At 45.6% G+C, this 12,683-nt stretch overlaps 1 protein-coding gene across 1 annotated transcript in view; it reads right to left on the bottom strand.

Annotated features, from left to right (window-relative positions):
• The window catches only part of ARHGAP19 (Rho GTPase activating protein 19), a 65,713-nt gene extending 64,718 nt beyond the window's left edge, over positions 1 to 995 (bottom strand). Inside the window, exon 1 of the mRNA XM_036265123.1 lies at positions 929 to 995. Coding sequence (XP_036121016.1) covers positions 929 to 984 — 56 coding nt within the window. The 5' untranslated portion in view covers positions 985 to 995. The remainder of the gene's footprint in view (positions 1 to 928) is intronic.
• Positions 996 to 12,683: the final 11,688 nt, after the last annotated feature.

Below are 12,683 nucleotides of genomic sequence, written 5' to 3'. Positions count from 1 at the left end.
GGGATCTTGAAGAGATATTAGCAGTCCCATGCTCACCGAGGCACAACTAACAATAGCCAAGATGTGGAAACAACCTAAATGTCCCTGGACCAATAAGCAAAATGTAGCATATACACAGAATGGCACATTACTCAGCTTTTAAAAAGAAAATTCTACATATGTAACAACATGGATGAACCTTAAAGACATGCTAAGTGAACTAAGCCCATTACAGAAAGACAAATACTGTACTGTGTGATACTATTTATACAAGGTATCTGAAATAGTCAAAGAATTAATAGTGGAATGGTGGTTGCCAGGGGACGGAAGGATTGGGAAAAGGGGAGTTACTAACAGGCATGTTTCAGTTAAGATGAATACGCTCTTGAGATTTAATATACAACATTGTACCTACTGTCAACGATACTGTATTGGACACTCAGGAATGTGCCAGATCTTTTACGTGTTCTTACCACAGTAAAATATTTTTTTAATTGGCCCAAAGACTCAAACCCATTTCTCACTGACACTCAGATCCTTGACCTGACTTAACCACACGCACTCCCTCTCGGCCAAGCAACAGGGACTGACAGTTCTCTGCGTGGCACTGGGGAATTCGCTCACAGCCCTGGGCTAGAGTTTCCTCATCACCGAGAGGAGTCTCAGCGAAAACGCAGGCAGCGCTGCCACCACCAACTGGCTGGTTTACAGCCAAAGCCGCGGGTGACCGCCCACAGGCATCAGCAGAGCCAAGCGGGGCCCGACTACAGCCCAGCGCCGGGAGGGACCAGCCCACCTCAGTCCCAGCAGGCGCCAGGGTGCGATACATCACAAGAGAAAGGCACACGAAGTCCGGCCCCGTTGGGTCACCATCACCCAAAGGAAAGGCGTCAGTACGACCAGCCCACGGCCTCGTTTCCTAGGCAGCTAGACCAAAAACTCGGCTCACCTCCGACCGGATTCGCTGGCTGGCACCTCCCCTTGACTCTGCGCCTCCGTCGCCATCTTAGTCAGCAATCTTCTTTCACCGCCCCCACGGTAGGCCCCGCCCACCTGTCTTTGGATTGGCTAAGGTGTTTCCCCTCTCTTCCATACGATTGGACGACATGAATGCCCCTTCTAAACCAGAACAATTTCATTATAGTATTGGTCTATTCAAATCACTAACCGTCATTGGTCGCCTCCGGCCCTGGCGGAATAGAGAGGGGTTGGGACCGGGAGGAGACCGGCCCTGAGGTCTGCCGGGAGTCGTAGTTTTTTGTTGTTGTTGTTGTGTTTTTTGCAGTTTCACGTGTTGATTAACCCTTCAGACTTCACCGCTTTTTTAGGTTCAAGTAATACATCACCCAAGGATATTTCTACATTTATCTTCAGAGCGAGAGGGAGAAACATGGATGTGAGACACATGGACTGGCTGCCACCCACATGACCCAACTGGGCGGGGGGGCAAACTGCAACCGAGGCATGTGTCCCGAACCCGGGACACTGTGGTCCGCGGCCGATGCTCTAACCGCTGAGCCATACTGGCCCGGGGCTTGCTTCTTTGTTTTTTTTATTTTTTTTTTTAAATCGTCACCCGAGGATATTTTTTGCATTTTTCTTCAGCTAGAGAGGGAGGGGGAGAGAGAGAGGAAGAGAGAGAGAAACATGGACCTGAGAGAGACACATCCACTGGTTGCCTCCTGCACAACCCCGACCAGGGCCGGGACCCAACAGCAACAGAGGTACCCGCCCTTGACCCAAATTGAACCGAGACTCTCTGGTTCGTGGGCGATCGCTCCAACCGGTGAGCCAAACCGCCGGGCAAAGGGATACTTTTTCTACTGCTCCTTCTGACATCCTTTCACCTGAGGTTCTCCCCGCACTCTCCTTCTTCTTGTCTCACTGTGTTCTACCCACGTTTCAATTTCTCAACAAACTCCTCTGCCTCAGAGCCTTTGCACGTGTTGCATGTTCTGGCTGGCCTGATTTTCATTTAATTATCTTTCAGATCTCAGCTTAAATGTCACTGGTTCAGGTGCCTCCCATGGCCCCCACCATATAAATCAGTTCTCCTACTAAACTTTCACATAGTGCTCTGTATTCTTCCTTCATAGCTCTTAATCACAATTTATAATTATATAGCTGAGTATGATCATTTGTTTCGTGTGAAGTTTCCCAACTGGACTTCCTGCCACAAGTGGGCAGAAAATACATCTGTTTTGTTCACCATGACCTCTGGCACACAGTAGTCTTTCAAACAGATATCTTTTGAACAAAAATTGGGGGGGTAGCCTTTTTTTATTTTTCAATTACAGTTGACATTCAATATTATTTTATATTAGTTTCAGGTGTACAGCACAGTGGTTAGACAATTATATAATTCATGAAGTGATCCTCCTCCGCCGCCCCCAATAAATCTAGTACCCACCTGATACCATACATAGTTATTACAATATTATTGACTATGTTCCCTATGCTTTACTTTACATCCCCGTGGTATTTTGAACAAATTAACAAGTCCTCAAACTATATTACCCAAACCAAAAATAGAATCATATGTTCTAATAGATTATTTCAGTTGATGAGAATGCATATAAAATTTGATGAAAATATCAAATAAAACTGCACATAATTGTATGTTTAACAAATTGTTTTATTGAGCAAATACATGAAAAGAAATAGAATTCAACAAACATGTATCAATGAAATTTTTCACTAAACCCCAAATAGCCTTGGAAAATCCAGCCTCATAATTTACGTATATTTGTAAATTATACACACATGCACCAGGGAACCAAAGTCTCAAACTCTGCCCTTTCCTCAAAGCATGAACAAAGTTTTTTCCTGCTCCATGACACCCAGCACATCAGTTGATTGACTAATTGAATAAAATTGATGCTTTCACACAGAGGAAATATTCAAAACTTTAAAGTATTACCACTACAACTAGTAGGAAACTACCATACAACTATACTTCTGGTTCATCTGTTTTGATGACTTATTTATACAAAGTCCCTTAACGTCTGGGGAAATAACAGCATAGTAGTTAAGAGAATGGGCTCCGGAGTTAGTTAGTGAGCCTAGGCTGAGATCCTGGCTCCATCACTTCTAGCTGTGCGACCCCAAGCAAATTACTTAACTTTTTTTAAAAAACGGATTTGAGAGAGAGAGACTTGTTGTTCTACTCATTTGTGCATTCATTGGTTGATTCCTGTATGAGCCCTGACCAGTGACTGAGCTCACAACCTTGGCGTATTGAGATGATGCTCTAACTGATCTACTCGGCCAGGGCTACTTAACTTTCTGATTCCATTTCTCTTTCTGTAAAATGAAGATAATAATAATTCTCAAAAGGATATTGTGAAGATTAAATGAGATTATCTCTGAAAAGCTGCTTAGCAGCAGAATGGCTGGCACATACCAAGACTAGATAAATGTTCAGGTGATATAATGAATAATATTAAGAATGCTAAATTCCCTTCTCAGATAACACTTCTATCTCCACTGCTGTGTGATAAGGCCCATACATTACACTTGTAGTTACAGTTTAATCAGTTGCTCTGGAGAAAGGAGTGTTTCTCCTCAGAACTAACTGTTCTGCTGTGACTTCTGATTAAAAGCAAGTGCTGAGCACACTCCAGCTGACAAACCTACAGGCTGTTTCCGCAAGGGTGTCACCGCTCCTCTGAAATCATCCTTATCCTCTCTAGGTACTATTTGCCAGCCTGCAATAAGCATGGCTGTACAGAAGGAATTCATGAAAGTTCAGAAAGTCATCTCGTTTCCAACAACCTGGCTGAACAAAAGGTCACAGAAAAGTGGCCCCAGTCCTCAAGGAGTTTTTAATAAACTCTGGGAGACAAAACGAGCACATGCAACAGAAGACAGATTAGAATTGTGCAGGGCTGATATCAAAGTGGAGAGCAGACTCCTAGGAATTCAGAAGTGTGGAGAGGGAAGAAGGGCCAGGGCTCTCAGCAGCGCTTTGAGAACAAGGGCATGGACTTGAGCCTGCCACAAGGATCACTCACTGCAAATCCATCTACCCACCCCAACAGACTTCAGGCTTTGGGGACAGAATTTGTGTTCTAATCCTCTTTGTGTTTCCAGACCCTAACTTCAGTGAAAGGGGAAAGACGGAGGGGGTAAGTTGGGAGAAAAGTAGAAGGAACAAGATGAAAAAGAAAGACAGAGAAGGAAGGTCTGCCTGTGACCCCCACCCCTAACCGCACCCTCCAACAATGCAAGTGACTTGCAGTCCCAGATGAATCTTTCTGTTTTCCACTTTTTTTCCTGCTGTTTTCTCTGCTTAAATTAAAATAGGATGTGTTGATGTCCACATCAAAATATAAAAGTATTGGTCACAGTGAGCATTTCTGAGCCTTGCACTGAGACATTAGGGATGGGGTGAGGGTGCCTACTGCCCATTAAAAAAAAAATTTTTTTTGACAGTTCATTATCTTGTCAAAACGGCCAATAGCCCCACCAAAATATCACTTGCTCATGAATAATATCCACTTACTCCCTTTCTTTGCCAGGTAACTTGTATTTGTTATGATAAAGTCTTTGAAATCATCATTTTTCTTTTCTTTTTTTTTTTATCCTCACCCGAGGAACTTTTCCATATTTTGCTCAGATAGAGTGGGAGGAAGAGAGAGAGAGAGAGAAACATCGACGTGAAAGGGACACATCGAGTGGTTACCACCCACACGACCCAACCAGGGCCAGGGACAGACTGCAACCGAGGTATGTGCCCTTAGCAGGAACTGAACCCAGGTCTCTCTGGGCCACAGGCCAATGCTCCAAACACCGAACCAAACTAGCCAGGGCTGAAATCATCATATTAATTGCTTTCTCATCATCTGTTAATATTTAGCTCTTTTCTGTTTATATTGTTAAATTATACAAGTAATACATAAAGACATTTTCTTTGTAAAAAAAATTCAAATACAGCCCAGCCGCTGTGGCTCAGTGGTTGAGCATTGACCCATGCACCAAGAGGTTGCCGGTTTGATTCCTGGTCAGGGTACATGCCCAGGTTTTAGGCCAAATCCCCAGTGGGAGGTGTGTAGGAGGTGGCCAGTCGATGTTCTCTATCTCTCTCCCTCTCCCTTTCTTTCTCTCTAAAATCAATAAAGAAAAAAAAAATTTTTTTTAATTCAAATACAGCCCAACCAGTATGGCTCAGTGGTTGAGCATCAACCCATGCACCAAGAGGTCGACAGTTCAATTCCAGGTCAATGCACATGCCCAGGTTATGGGCCAAATCCCCAGTGTGGGGCATGCAGGAGGCAGCCAATCGATGTTCTCTCTCATCAATGTTTCTCTCTCTCTCTCTCCCTCTCCCTTCCTTTCTCTCTAAAAATCAATATAGAAAAGAAAAAATTCAAATACAGGTAAAATCCTTGTCTGCCACACCTATATTCTAGACTCCTCTAAGATACCACTATTTTCAGTTTAATATTCGTCCTTCCAGAACATTTTTATACAATACATTTATTTAACAAATATTTATTGAAGGCCTACTATGTGCTAGGCACTGTTCTAGACCTGAAGATATAGGTGTAAACAAAACAAAGTCCCCTTATGGCATCTCTTGTGGTATTACATTCTAATAGTAACACACATATACATAAAGAAATACAGTACAGCCCTGGCCGGTTTGGCTCAGCGGTTGGAGCGTCGGCCTGCGGTACAGAGAGACCCGGGTTCGGTTCCCGCTAAGGGCACGTACCTCGGTTGCAGTTTGTCCCCGGCCCTGGTTGGTCGTGCGGGTGGCAGCCACTCAATGTGTCCCTTCACATCGATGTTTCTCTCTCTCCCTCTCTCTCCTTCCCGCTCTATCTGAACAAAAAATGGAAAAATGTCATAAAAAAAAAAAAGAAAAGAAATACAGTACAGTCGTCCCTCGCCACTTTGCGCTTCGGCTTTCTCCGCTTCACTCTATCAAAGTTTTTTTCAAATATATTCATTAAAAAGTTGATTGAGACATTGAAAATGATACAGCGTTAGCTCAGTTGTCTGAGTCAATTATACACCCCTGTATTACAATCAAAATTAAAATTACTGTATGTATGGACTGTAGGCCTATGTATTCGAGCACCCCAGGAATCCTTCAAACGCCAGGTACAACCACTAGAGTCGGGAATGGATTAACCGTGATAAACAAGGGACGACTATATTTAGCTTTATTTTAAATAAGTCGTGATACGCTGTACATAGTATTCTTATACATGCTCTTGGAGATCTTTCAGTGTCAGAACACAGACAGCCATTATTTTTTTGAACTGTTGTGTAATATTCCACATTACAGATGTTTCTTGGTCTAGTTAATCTACCCCCTCCACTTGCACATTTAGGTTTATGTTGATCTGGGTTGCAAGCTCTGGAAATTGACTTTGGCTAACCTAAGAAACTAGATTTGTCGGAAAGACACTAGGCTGAAGAATTGACAGGAAGAAAGGGGGTTAGGGACCCAGAATCCCAGTCAAAGTCACACCATTCATTGTCACTTGATTTTCAGCACAGTCACCCTACTGCTGATTTCCCATCTGTCTTTGGGTCTCTGTGTTGCTCCCTGAAGAGGCAGAGTCATGGGTGAGGACATCTGACTGGCTGGTCCTAGGTAGTGTGCCGTCCTCCTTTTGCCAGGAGGAAATCCCTATCTCCCACAAAAGTGGGAAATAACCTCCAAAAGGGGAAAACATTTAAAGGATAAATGTGTGCTACAGCACAGCTGGTGTGGCTGAGCATCGACCCAAGCATCAAGAGGTCGCCGGTTTGCCCTGGCCGGTTTGGCTCAGCGGTTAGAGCGTCGGCCTGCGGTCCAGAGAGACCAGTTCAGTTCCCGCCAAGGACACATACCCCAGTTGCAGTTTGTCCCCAGCCCTGGTTAGGTCGTGCGGGTGGCAACAACTCAATGTGTCCCTTTCACGTCGATGTTTCTCTCTCTCTCTCTCCCTCCCACTCTGTCTCAACAAAATATCAAAAAATGTCCTCGGATGAGGATAAAAAAAAGAGGTCACCGGTTCAATTCCCGGTCAGGGCACATGAGCAGGTTGTGCCCAATTCCCAGAGTGGGGCATGTAGGAGGCAGTCAGTCAATGTTCTCTTTCATCATTGGTTCTGTCTCTCTCCCTTCCTCTCTATCTAAAAATCAATAAAGAAAAAAAACATTTTTTTAATGTGTACTATAAATCATTCCTAATTTTTTGCTTCCTGAGGCACCTCTTTATTCTGGGCTGGGGCAAAGCTTAACCCTTCAGTATCCTTGAGATACACCCAACACTAGCATCTACGTTATACCATTAGCAGAAAACAAACTATCTTCAGCTTCGCTGTGGAATCCTCTTCAGGACTGTCCTCAGGGTGAAACAGTGGGGGAGAGAACTCAGTGGGACCAAGGGAAGAGGAGCCAATCCTGTGCAGCTAAAAACAACTGAGTTCAGGGCTGGAACCCCCAGGTAACAATTCTGGGGGTCATTTTCCCCAGCCAGGAGAACAAGCTGGGAAGCAGCCAGGTCACCGGCAGGAGGCCAGCGAGAGAAGGAAGGAGTGGAAGCACGTGTAGTCATGGAACATCTGTGAGTGGGATTTGCCATCTGTCAGGCACTGAGCTAGGTGTTGGGACTTGAGAGTGGAATGAACCTTGTATCCTTCCCTCAGAAAGCTTAGATTGTAGCTGGAGGGCAAGGAGCCAGGCTATCCGGAGTGCAACAGAGGCGAGGACCACGTTCTCTGAAAGCCTGAAGACACTTCAAGCAGCTGGGTCTGAGGGAGGTAGAAGGTGGTCCTGAGTCTTACAGGGTGAGTTGGAAGGCCTGCAAACCCACCAAATCATTTAGAATTGGAATCGCTCTGGCCCTATCATCAGAAACACCCCAGACCCCAGGTCAGGAGGACCCAGGTGCTGATGATAAATTTCAAAGCAGTAACACATATGTGATATTCAGAAATGAGTGGTACATAATGAACTCGCCATGTTGAGTGTTATCTCCACGGTCATGTGAGCTGAAGCCTTTCTTTCTGCCCCTATAACCCATTCTCATAGAGGGTATTTTGGTATGGAGACAAATTTTGCGCATAAGTCTCTATAGCTAGCAGAAAGTAGGGTGAAAGCAAAGGCCCCAAGCCTTCCCCTACCTCTCTATCCTCCAGACAGGAGCCTTCAGAGGCAGCTTCGAAGAGTCCCCCACTCAAAATCAGAAAGTAAAGGGAATTGTTCCTCAGCCCCTTTAGGCCTCTAGTCATCCCCACCCATAGGATCCATCGTCTTTCAAGAATGTAGAAGTGAGAGCTGCTTTGCTCATTCATTCACACTTCCCTGTGAATTAAATCCAAGGGCACCTCTTCTGGAATTAAGTTTACACAGTCACTTGGCTTGGGAAACTTAAAAACCTTCTGGGGACTCACACTGTTTCAGGTTACCCTTTTACATTTGCTGTATGTCAGCATTTGTTGGGACAATTTTTTTAATTACAAGGTTGGCTTCTCCCACTAAACTCTAGGCTGTGTTGGTTAAGGATTATATTTGATTTTGCTTAACCAACTATTTGTTGAATGAATAAAAGAACAAATGAATCAACCCTGGCCAGTTTGGCTCAGCGGTTAGAGCATCAGCCCGCGGACTGGGGCGTCCCAGGTTCGATTCCCGCTAAGGGCACATACCTTGATTGTAGTTGGTCCCGGACCCCAGTTGGGGTTGGGCAGGTGGCAACCAGTTGATGTGTCTCTCTCACATCGATGTTTCTCTCTCTCTCTCTCTTTCTTCCTCTCTCCCTCCCACTCTATCTGAAGATAAATGCAAAAATATCCTCGGGTGAGGATTTTAAAAAAAGAACAAATGAATTGCCCGGCTGGTGTGGCTCAGTGGATTGAGCATCTTCTTATAGACTGAGAGGTCCCGGTTTGATTCCCAGTCAGGGCACATGCTCCAGTTGCAGGCTCAGTTCCCAGTAGGGAGTGTGCAGGAGGAAGCCGATCAGTGTTTCTCTCTCATGTCAATGTTTCAATCTCTCTCTCTCTAAAAAATCAATAAAAACATATTAAAAAAAAAAAAAAAAAAAAGAACAAATAAATCAAAGAATAAGTGAAACAATGAGGTTGCTTGGGCCTTATAGAAAAACAATATCCTGCCCTGGCCGGTTTTGCTCAGCGGTTAGAGCGTCAGCCTGAGGTCCAGAGAGACCCGGGTTCGGTTCCTGCTAAGGGCACGTGCTAGGTTGCAGTTTGTCCCCGGCCCTGGTTGGGTCGTGCGGGTGGCAGCCACTGGATGTGTCCCTTTCACATCGATGTTTCTCTCTCTCTTTCTCTTCCTTTCTCTCCCTCCCACTCTATCTGAACAAAAAATGGAAAAGTATCCTTGGGTGAGGATAAAAAAAAAAAAAAAGAAAAATAATATCCTGCCTCTACTGGACATAGATTTTTGTTTGAATGCGCCCAGCATCTCTTTAGTGGTCCTCTGCTCCCCTTTCCTCAGTCTGTGCATTTTGGGTGGGACTGAACCTATCTCTGGCTATAGGGGTGGGCAAACAACTCAGTCCTGGCCAATCAGAGGACCCTTTGGAAGTAAGAATCTAAACCAGTCCAAGTAACTATAGAAGGAAATATGCAGTAAGAGCCCCACTGGGGGAACTGAATGGGGTGGGAGGGCAGAGAACAGGAGAAACCACTGCTTACTGGGGAGAGCGAAGACAGCTTCATGGAGTAGGTTTGTAGCTGGACTAAGATTTTGATGGGTGGAGTCATTTTCCGCACAAAGAACAGGACCAAACATGGGGAGACGGGAACATGTAAAATGAGTTTAGAAGCTGGCAAGGGCCCCATCTCACAGGAGCAAAGGGCCTCTGTGGGGGTGGAGGACAAGATAAGTTTGGAAGAGTGGACCAAGGCCAGGCCTCTCAGAGTTCTCTATACTGTGTCAAGGAGCTGAGAGTTTTACCCAGGAGGCAGTGTGGACCTATTCAGAGTGGGGGTGGTAGGTAACCTGAGCAGGGTTGGGAATTAGGAAGTTGATCTGCCAGAAGAGTGGATTAAAGGGAAAGAGGCTAGGGCCCAGACACAAGATGCATGAGACCAGCCAAGGAAACATGAAGGGCATTGGCAATGGGACCAGAAATAGGGCATGACTATTGGCAGAGGGACCGAAGAAAAGAATCAGTGGGCCTTGGGGAATAAGAACGAGGCAGAGTTCAAATACCAGACCGCAAAGCCTGAGTAATAGCATCTGGGCAGTGGTATAAGAAGGACAGGTTTTGTCATCAACCAATACTGAATTTCTTTGTTTGTTTGTTTGTTTGTTTGTTTGTTTTTTATCCTCACCCGAGGACATTTTTTCATTTTTGTTGTTGTTGTTGTTCAGATAGAGTGGGAAGGAGAGAGAGAGAAACATCAATGTGAAAGGGACACACTGAGTGGTTGCCCCCCACACGACCCAACCAGGGCCGGGGACAAACTGCAACCGAGGTACGTGTCCTTAGCGGGAACCGCTAAGCCAAACCAGCCAGGGCCCAAAACTGAATTTGAATCCTGACTCTGGCACTGGGAATTTGTGTAATCTTGGGCAACTTTTCTCATCTCTGTGCCTTGGCTTTCTTTTTTTTTTGTAAATATTTTATTTATTCTTTTGAAATTCTTATACCGTGTGTGTGTGTGTGTGTGTGTGTGTGTGTGTGTGTATACTTTATTCCTCACCCGAGGATATTTTCCATTTTATCATCAGATAGAGTGAGAAAGAGGAAGAGACAGAGAGAAATATTTATGTGATAGAGCCACATCAACTGTTTGCCTACTGCATGGCCCTGGTTGGGTTGGGGACAAACTGCAACCGAGGTTCCTGCTCTTGACTGGAATCAAACCCGCGACTCATTGGTCCACGGGCCGACGCTCTATCTGCTGAGCCAAACCAGCCAGGGCGCCTTGGCTTTCTTATCCATTCCATTAAAGGGAATAATACCTAACTCAGAGGTTATTGGAAAATCAAAGAAGTAATATCTGGCCCTGGCTGGTTTTGCTCAATGGTTAGAGCCTCAGCCCACGGACCAATGAGTCGCAGGTTCGATTCCAGTCAAGGGCACGAACGTCGGTTGCAATTTGTCCCCAGCCCAGGTTGAGGTCCTGCAGGAGGCAACCATTCAGTGTGTCTCTCTCACATGGATGCTTCTCTCTCTCTCCCTCTCTCTCCATCCCTCTCTATCTAAACAAAAATGAAAAAAAAATCCTGGGCCCTGGCCGGTTTGGCTCAGCGGTTAGAGCGTTGGCTTGCGGTCCGGAGAGACCTGGGTTCGGTTCCCGCTAAGGGCATGTGCCTCGGTTGCAGTTTGTCCCCGGCCCTGGTTGGTCGTGCGGGTGGCAGCCACTCGATGTGTCCCTTTCACATCGATGTTTCTCTCTCTCTCTCCCTCCTGCTCTATCTGAACAAAGAATGAAAAAGTGTCCTCGGGTGAGGATAAAAAAAAAAAAATCCTGGAGTGAGGATTGAAAAAAAAAAAAGTAATATCCGTAAAAGCACTTTTCAGGGTACCCAGCAGAGTATAGTTAATGAGTACAAGCCTTCTTTGGGTGATGATGCAAATGTTATGAAATTAGATTATGGGATGGTTGCACTACTCTGTTAATATACTAAAAACTGTTGAATTGTACATTTTATTTTATCTTTTTTTTTCCTTATTGATTTTAAAGAGAAGAGGAGAAGAGGGAGAGAGAGATGGAAACATCGATGAGAGAAAACATTGATTGGCCCCCTCCTGCATGCCCCCCACTGGGAATTTGGCCCACAACCTGGGTATGTGCCTGACCGAGAACCGAACAGGTGACCTCCCAGTGAATGCGTCAACACTCAACCATTGAGCCACAGCGGCTGGGTGGAATGTACATTTTAAATGGGTGAATATTATGGCATGTAAATTATATCTCAACAAAATAGTTTTTAAAATAATCAATATGTGGTAAGTACTATTGTTAACTGATTCATTTCCTGATCCAAATACTCAGAGGCCTGACTGGCATCACTCTCCAAACCATCTTTGTGGATGTTCTAAATATATTAGCATTGTCTTTTAAAAGTTCCTGGTTGGACTTCCGGTCAAGATGGCGGCGTAGGTAAACGGTATCCTGTCCTCCCACAACCACATCAAAGTTACAACTAAACTACAGAAAAATCATCATTCAAAACCACCTGAACTCAAGCTGAATGGAAGTCCTACAACTACGGAATTAAAGAAGCAGCCACATCCAGACTGGTAGGAGGGGCGGAGGCGGAGGGGCTGGTCCCACACCCACATGTGGCGGATAAAAATCAGGAGGACACCTCAGCTGGGAAGGTCCTTTCTGAGGACTGAGGGGTCCCCGTCCCACACCAGGCGCCCTGCTCAGGGTTCCAGTGCCAGGAAGAGAAGTCCCCATAACTTCTGGCTGGAAAAACCAGCGGGAACTTAGGCTCAGGGAGGCTGAGGCGGCTGGAGCCCCAGGCAGCTCCCTAAAGGGCCCGCGCACGGACTTATCAGATTCTCTCCCTCTAAGCTTGGAGGGGAGGCAGCTTGAGGGGCGCCAGAGACATACAGGGAAGAACTGAGCTGTTTGCTATTGGAGCGAGGGCTGGAGAGGGGGCTTTCTCCGGGACAAACGTGCTGTCAGAGGCCTTTGTTCCTTTGGTGAGCCCTTCCCTGGGGCGGCAGACAGCCGCCATATCTGGGACTCCAGCAACCTGGCTCACACTGGTAGCC

Source organism: Molossus molossus, unplaced genomic scaffold (genome assembly GCF_014108415.1).
Source record: "Molossus molossus isolate mMolMol1 unplaced genomic scaffold, mMolMol1.p scaffold_m16_p_17, whole genome shotgun sequence".
In the NCBI taxonomy this organism is placed as follows: Eukaryota; Metazoa; Chordata; class Mammalia; order Chiroptera; family Molossidae; genus Molossus; species Molossus molossus.
Note: the sequence above shows the minus strand (reverse complement) of the source record. Positions and strands in the feature narration are given on the sequence as shown.